The sequence below is a fragment of the Myotis davidii genome, unplaced genomic scaffold, assembly GCF_000327345.1.
Source record: "Myotis davidii unplaced genomic scaffold, ASM32734v1 scaffold937, whole genome shotgun sequence".
Taxonomy (NCBI): domain Eukaryota; kingdom Metazoa; phylum Chordata; class Mammalia; order Chiroptera; family Vespertilionidae; genus Myotis; species Myotis davidii.
The window spans coordinates 1,480,823-1,488,273 of record NW_006288252.1 but is presented as its reverse complement, the minus strand read 5'-3'; the positions used below and the strand labels follow the sequence as shown (position 1 = coordinate 1,488,273).

The following is a 7,451-nucleotide window of genomic DNA, read 5'->3' as shown; positions in this document are numbered from 1 at the left end:
CTCCCCCACCCCGCCCTTCCTCTCGCTTCCCTGAGCGTGTTCCGGGGCGAGCGAGGATTACAAAGAAGAACGCTGCAAGTCAGAGTCACCTGTGGCACAGAGCGGATGGCTGGCTGGGGTTCCAGTGTTTCAAGCAGGGTCATTTGTGTGGTTTTTGTGTTTGTTCATCCTCACCTGAGGACATTTTTCCCACTGACCTTTATTTGGGGAGAGTGGAAGAGACAGGGAAAGACAGAGAGAAACATCGTTGTGAGAGAAACACATCATTTGGTTGCCTCCTGCAGGAGCTCTGGCCAGGGCCAGGGCCAGGGCTGGGGAGGAGCCTGCAACCGAGGTATGTGCCCTTGACCGGGTTCGCTTCCTTTGGGCCAAAGGCTGATGCTCTGTCCACTGAGCCAAACAGGCTAGCCAGGCTCAAGCAGTGTCTTTTTAAAAAATTGAGTTAAAATACACAAAAAGGAGTCTTTCAAAAACGTTTAAATTAAAACTTTAAAAAATGAAATTTGTCTTGCAAACACAACCTCTTTTTTTGTAAATAAACTTTAAAATTTTAGAATAGTTTTAAATTCATGGGAGAATTACGGAGCTAGCACAGTTCCCAGTACCCACATCCGGTTCCCCATCGGAGCCTCTGGCATCACTGTGGCCGTGTTTCCTAGTTAGGGTCCATGCGACAGCACGACCTTCGTTTCGTGCTCAGTGTCCCGGACAGGACACCAGACGCCACGTGACGTTTGATTGTCGTGGCTTCTCAGGCTCCGGTTGCTGTGACATCCTCTCTCTTTGTTTCGCCTAGAAATTCTCCCGAGTTCCAGAAGCTGCTGGGCATCGCCATGGAGCTGTTCCTGCTGTGCAGCGACGACGCGGAGTCGGACGTGAGGATGGTGGCTGACGAGTGCCTCAACAAGGTCATCAAGGTGGGAAGCCCGGGCCAGCATCGCCATGACACAGAGCTGCAGCCGACACCTACGGAATTTATTAACCCGGGTCACCCACTAACTTCATCACATACATTTAGAAAAGGGCCCTGGGGACGGCGTTCTCTGAGCTGGGCGTTGCCGGCGGCCTTTGGAGCGGCACAGTCCCTCGGCTGTCGCACTGGCTGCACCACAGGGTGGGGGGGCGCGTCTTGCCGCCTGCAGGACTGTCTGCCCTCACTGCAGGGGGTGGGCGGGGCGGGTGCTGATGGTGACTCCTGGGTGCGCCTTTGGGGGCGCCTCCAGAAAGACCATGAGGCCCCTGGACTCCTCTGTGGTGTCTCTAGCTCCCTCCTTCGCCCCTCTCTCTGCCCTCTGGGGGTCTGGGCAGGGCAGTGCTGCTTGCAGGTCAGGCTGTGACGTGGCAGCAGGTTGGCTGGGCAGAGGGGTCACAAGGACAGGAGGTCAGCCAGAAGCGGAAGCCCTGGCTGACAGGGTCAGGAGAGAGAAGGGGCACCTGTCCTCCGAGATTGCCTCCTGATGTGGAGTTTGTGGCCAAGGCCACAGACATAGAACCTGCTGTCGCCTTTTCGGTTTCCTGCTGCCACAGCCCAGCGCCCTTCTTCCTAATTCCTGATGCACTGGAAACTGTCCTATGCCTCCTCTGCCCGCCTCCCCAACCCACCCGGGTGGCTGTCCTTTAGCCACCTTGAGTGTGCAAGTGTCCAAACTGAGACACTTTCCCCCTGTGGACTCACCGGCACGAGGAAGGGCTCCGACATGGTTCTCAACACTTTCCAAAGCTATTCCTCCCGTTGGCACAGCAGATGCCTCCGCTCCTTCTCCGCAGGGTCCTGGTCACGGGCCTGCGGGAAGAGGGGGCACACTGCCCTCTTCATTTCCGTAGGAAAGTGCTCGGGGGACCCGACGAGCCTGGCCATGTGCTCTGCCCTCAGGCCACGTCAGTCCCGTGTGGGGCGGCTTGGACAGAGTGCAGGCCCTGAGTCCCAGCCGGGCGCTCGCTGTTGGGGCAGAGAGGCTTCCTGCAGGTGTGGCTGGGGGCAAGCAGGAGGCTCGGGCGCCTTACACTGGCGCCAGCCTCGGTGTGTGCCGCCCAGAATGGGGGCTGAGGTCAGTCTGAAGGCTGTGCTTTACGTGGGGAGGAAGAGGGCTCTGGCAGATGGCTGACGCGTCAGAGGAGTCCTTATTCCGGACGAGAAGCCTGTGGACGAGAAGCCAGTGCCGAGGGCGGCCTGCGGGGGAGCGGGGAAGGCCCTGCTGGGATTCCGGGGCCAGCGCCCAGAGCGAGAGCAGGGCATCTGGAAGGAGGCGGGCCCTGGGAGGGGGAGCAGGCCCTGGCTGGGAGGGGCCCGTGGCTCGGGACATGAAGGGAGGGCCAGACCTGGAGGAGGACGGGGTCTGCACCGGGAGCGGGTTCCACGGCAGAGCGAGGCTCTGACCTTGCAGGTGCACCGCCCGCGGCTCCCTGACTGAGGCCTTGCAGACTAGTGTTGGTCACCTGGCAGAGTGCATTGAACGAAGACAGAACTTCCGAGGTTTTCTGCACTCGCTGCCTGTTCAGGGTTTCAGATAAGAGCTTTAGAATGAGTTTGTTGAACCATCTGCCCTTTCATTTTGATATTATGTAGTACTTGATTGTGATAAAAGTTAAATTCTCTTCCATTTTCATTCAAGTGAGTCACCTGTGCATATATGTGCTTTTTCCTCAATGAATAGGTTCTTCGTTTAGTTGCTGTTAGCGTTTGCCCGTGACTGAGGTGTAAGCAGCCTCAGCTTGCTCAGAGCTGCTGGCGGGCTGTCTGCCTGAGCCGAGCTCTGGTTGTGTTGCAGGCGCTGATGGATTCTAACCTCCCGAGGCTGCAGCTCGAGCTCTACAAGGAAATCAAGAAGGTGCGCCTTGTTCCGCCGCCAGCACGGCCGCCTCGCTGCCGTGAGCTGTTTCTGGGAAATGTCATCTTACATTTAATAAGTGAAAATGTTAGAAGGGAGAGGTGTTTGCTGTAGTAGACATAATTTCACTTTTCTTCTGCTCTTCGTAGTTTATTAGATGAGTTGGGTATTTAAAATGGTAACTAAATTTTTATATTGTTATAATTAAATTCACTAGACCTTAAAATTTCTAAAGTAAATATTCAAATGACCTTTTCTCTAAAAATAAAAGTTAACAATGAAAAAATGCTTTTGTTATGTGAAGCCCTCTTGGTGACTAGTGTGTCCGTGACCCTACAATGTAACTCCGCTCATTAATCCACGCAGAACGGCGCTCCCCGGAGCCTGCGTGCTGCCCTGTGGAGGTTCGCCGAGCTGGCGCACCTGGTCCGGCCCCAGAAATGCAGGTACGTCCTATGCTCTGCGTCGTCGTCGTCGTCGTCGTCGTCGTCGTCGTCGTCGTCGTCATTGTTGTTGATATTTCGGTGGAGGCCAGCTCCTGCGCCTTCTTCACATCTCAGCTCACAGGTCGCTTCCTGAGGCCGTCCCGTGCACTGTGTTGTGGTTGATGTTGTCCTGGTTTTTTCCTCATAGCACTATTCTCCCAGAAATATTCCTGCACACTCCCTCCGTGAGCTTGTTCATTTCCGCCTCCCCTCCCCCAAGGCCCGTAGGAGGTGGGCGCCCCGGACACCAGGGTCCTCCCCTGTCCTGTGCTGACAACAGTGTCCGCGCGCGGCAGCTGCAGGAAAGGGACTTGGCACGTGGTTGGAGGTGAAGTCCAACCCCATTGCTTACAGTAGGAGTTATGGAAATACATGCCTGTGTCTAGGACATGGGTTACCAATGTGGGCACTCAACCGTGGGCGTTAAACTGCGAATAGTTTGACTAATGAAACAGTTCTGTTTTAAAAAACAAAAGAAGGACTACAGCTGTTACCTCCACCTTGGTCTCCTTCACTGGCAAAACCTCCATAGACCCTCGGCTCCCCGGGAGGAACGCGGGAGTGGCCCCGAAGCAACGATTGATTCCAGGGCGTTTGCGTTTAACAGAGATACAGCGCTAAGGAAATTTCTCTTTATTTAACCTTTTGCTTTTACTGCTTTATTTTGAAAAGCTTGTTATATTCTCCACGTAGCAACCAAAGCGACCTTAAACTGTGATCGGATCAAGTTGTTTCCTCACTCGCACTCTCGGCTCATCCCCCGAGCTGTCCAGATAAATCCAGCTTCTTACCGGGCCCCGGGAGAGCTGCCCCAGCGCCCCGTCACCCCAGACACTCGCTGTTGACTCATTGGCCTGACGTTACTTCTTCCAAAGTCAGATTTCTCTTCCTCTTGATGCTGGTTTGTTTTTTTCCCTTGGGACTCGCAAAAACAGTTATCTCCTTAGAAATGTGGGCCCAGGCTCTCTGAGGCGGTCCTGGGTGCAGACGGCGTGGTGCCTGGCCCTGCACTAGAGGGCGCTGCCGAGTTCCCCAAGGTTGACAGGGTCCTGAGGTCCTGGCTTGTCCAGCCTGTGACGCCCGTGTCCGCAGGGCAGCTGCTTTCTCTAGAGCCAGGTCTTATCTCTGAGGCCTGTTTAGCTTGAGCACTGACCCTTTCTGTAATGCTGCTTTCCCAAGAAAGCTTCATTCTCATTCCTTAACCTTCATTTCCCTCATCGTCTGTCTTAATGTTTCTGTAAGTGGCATTCTCTTGATGCTTGGACAAGGCAGCCATATTGAAGAAGTGTGGCTTGAGCCCTGGGGGGCGGGGCGGCGGGTAGGCTTCAGGGCTGGTTGCCCGTGGAGGCGGATCTCTCCCAAGGCTGGAGGGTCCGGTGCCCTGGGGAAGTGGGCAGTGCCGCCCCTCCCGTCGGAGCAGAGGCTGGGTGCAAGCTGTGCAATAGCAGAGCTGTCTTAGGAGATTTTGTGTTTTCAGAAAATTGAATCTTTTTGATAGAATTTATTGGTGTGACTCTGGTTAACAAAATCATACAGGTTTCAGGTGCACAGTTCCACAGCACATCGCCTGTACAGTGTATTGTGTGTCCACCCCAAGTCAAGGCTCCTTGTATCGCCATCTATCCCCTTACCTTCCTCTACTCCTAAAGTGGTGTTTCATTTTTTTTTTTTTTAATATATTTTATTGATTTTTCACAGAGAGGAAAGGAGAGAGATAGAGAGTTAGAAACATCGATGAGAGAGAAAAACATCGATCAGCTGCCTCCTGCACATCTCCCACTGGGAATGTGCCTGCATCCAAGGTACATGCCCTTGACTGGAATTGAACCCGGGACCCTTCAGTCCACAGGCCGACGCTCTATCCACTGAGCCAAACCGGTTTTGGCCCTAAAGTGGTGTTTCTTATATTATCTCTTATTTTCTAATTTAAAATATGAGTGTTGTAATAACTTATTATTTACTGCAAATAATTTTGAAAATTTATTTTATTTATTTATTTTTAAAAATATATTTAATTGATTTTTTTACAGAGAGGAGAGAAGAGGGATAGAGAGTTAGAAACATCGATGAGAGAGAAACATCGATTCAGCTGCCTCCTGCACACTCCCTACTGGGGATGTGCCCGCAACCAAGGTTCATGCCCTTGACCGGAATCGAACCCAGGACCCTTGAGTCCATAGGCCGACGTTCTATCCACTGAGCCAAACTGGTCAGGGCTGACAATTTATTTTATTTAAAAAAATGTTTTAAATTTACTTCAGAGGGGGAGGGAGAGGACGAGAGAGAGAAACATCAGTGTGGAGAGAGAATCATGGACTGGCTGCCTCCTGCACGCCGCACACTGGGGATCCAGCCCACAACCCGAGCCTGTGCCCTGACCGGGAATCAAACCCTGGCCTCCTGGTTCCTAGGTCGGTGCTCTGCCCTGAGCCACACCGCTGGGCTGCAGATCATTTTTAACTGCCTTGGAGAGCGTCTGCCAGCGTGTGAACTTCATGGGCAGTTCGCCCTCCCGTCCTTTTAGCGGAGGTTTGTCCCCTCTCCACTGAGGACTGTTTTGCTATAAAACTGGTTGTTCTCCCACAGGCACTAAGCTAGTTGTTGTGTCTTACTAAAGTGGACCTGTAGAGTGACCCGGCTTCCTTCCTCACATGCAGGCCTTACTTGGTGAACCTCCTGCCTTGCCTGACGCGAACAAGCAAGAGACCTGAGGAGTCTGTTCAGGAGACCTTGGCTGCAGCTATACCCAAAATTATGGCTTCGCTCGGCAATTTTGCAAATGACAATGAGATTAAGGTATGAGACACACCTGCGAATGAGTCTGTGGGGAGTTAGGGCTTTGGGACAGTCATTTGAAAGTACTTAAGTTCTGTTGTGCTTATAATTTATTTTTTAGTTTTTATTGATTGATTTTAGAGAGGGAGAGGGAGAGCGCGCGCGCCAAACATTTGTGTCTCCACCCATTTGTGGCTCCGCCCATTTTGCATTCATTGGTTGATCCTCGAATGTGCCCTGACTGGGGATGGAGCTCGAAACCTTGGTGTATTGGGATGACACTTCAACCAACGAACTCCCCAGCCAGGGCGTGTCGTGCCCGTAATTTCCATTAGAACCTTCCGAGGCACACGAAGAGCTTCCTACCGCTGCCCTTTTGCTGTTCTTGTGGGTGAAGAGTTGACAGGGCTGGTGTATCCACGTGTGTGTAGAGGGCGCTGCTCCCGAGCCGACGGTCCTGGGGTGCTGGGTGGGCTCCCCACGCTGTCCGGGAAGCTCGTCTGGGCTATTCCGAGGTCCAGCGACGTCCCGCTCCCTGACTAATTGGCACAGAGTGAGCATGTGCTGCACAGCCCAGCCTGCTTGTCCGTGCTCCAGGCCCAAGGGCGCCTCTTAGTGACCGTCGCAGGCGGCACGTGTTCGAGCCGTCTCTTGGGCCCGACGTGGCTGTAGCTGGCTACGCTCTTTTCTCCTTGGCCTCGTGATTTGTCGATTTTTTTTTTTTACCACATTTATGTTACACAGTGTCAGTCTTGACCCCGTCCTCAAATACTGTGGGTACAGCTTCTCCGGAGCTAGGGCTGCCACCTCCAGGTCTCTGCTGGCCGGAGCTAGACGGTCCCTGTGTTGCGCTGCTTTGGGGTTCCCCGAATTGGGTGCTTCCGTTCAGCCCGGGAGAGTCTCGGGTGGTTGATGACTTAGCTGTGCGAGGATTTGGAGCGAATTAGGTTTATGAAAGGCACAGTGAGCCTCAGGGGCCGTCCTCTTCTCTCCATGGGTGCTCGTGGCCACAGGTTCTGCTGAAGGCTTTCATCACGAACCTGAAGTCCAGCTCCCCGACCACGCGGCGGACGGCGGCGGCCTGCGTGGTGAGCGTCTGCCAGCACTCCCGGAGGACGCAGTACTTCTACAGCTGGCTGCTCAGCGTGCTCCTAGGTGAGACGTTGGCCTGGTGGCGTCCCCGGGGTGGTGGGTCTCCGGCCTCTGCTAGTGACAGACCTTTGAGATCAGGCTGTCTCTTGGCCTGTGGGCAGCCCCTGGGGCCCTGCTGACTGGGCAGTGGGAACTGGGTCGGGGCTGCGAGCCCGCGGGGAGTTGGGGGAGGGGTGGGAAAGGCTGCTCCCCGGCAGCTGCGCAGGCGCCC

The 7,451-nt window shown here is 54.1% G+C and overlaps 1 protein-coding gene across 1 annotated transcript in view; it reads left to right on the top strand.

Moving 5' to 3' along the window:
• Positions 1 to 7,451, top strand: part of HTT (huntingtin) — a 105,532-nt gene that overhangs the window by 5,703 nt on the left and 92,378 nt on the right. The window contains exons 2-6 of the mRNA XM_015561565.1: positions 797 to 917; positions 2,769 to 2,828; positions 3,195 to 3,274; positions 5,971 to 6,109; positions 7,102 to 7,243. Of these exons, the coding sequence (XP_015417051.1) occupies positions 797 to 917; positions 2,769 to 2,828; positions 3,195 to 3,274; positions 5,971 to 6,109; positions 7,102 to 7,243 (542 nt within the window). The remainder of the gene's footprint in view (positions 1 to 796; positions 918 to 2,768; positions 2,829 to 3,194; positions 3,275 to 5,970; positions 6,110 to 7,101; positions 7,244 to 7,451) is intronic.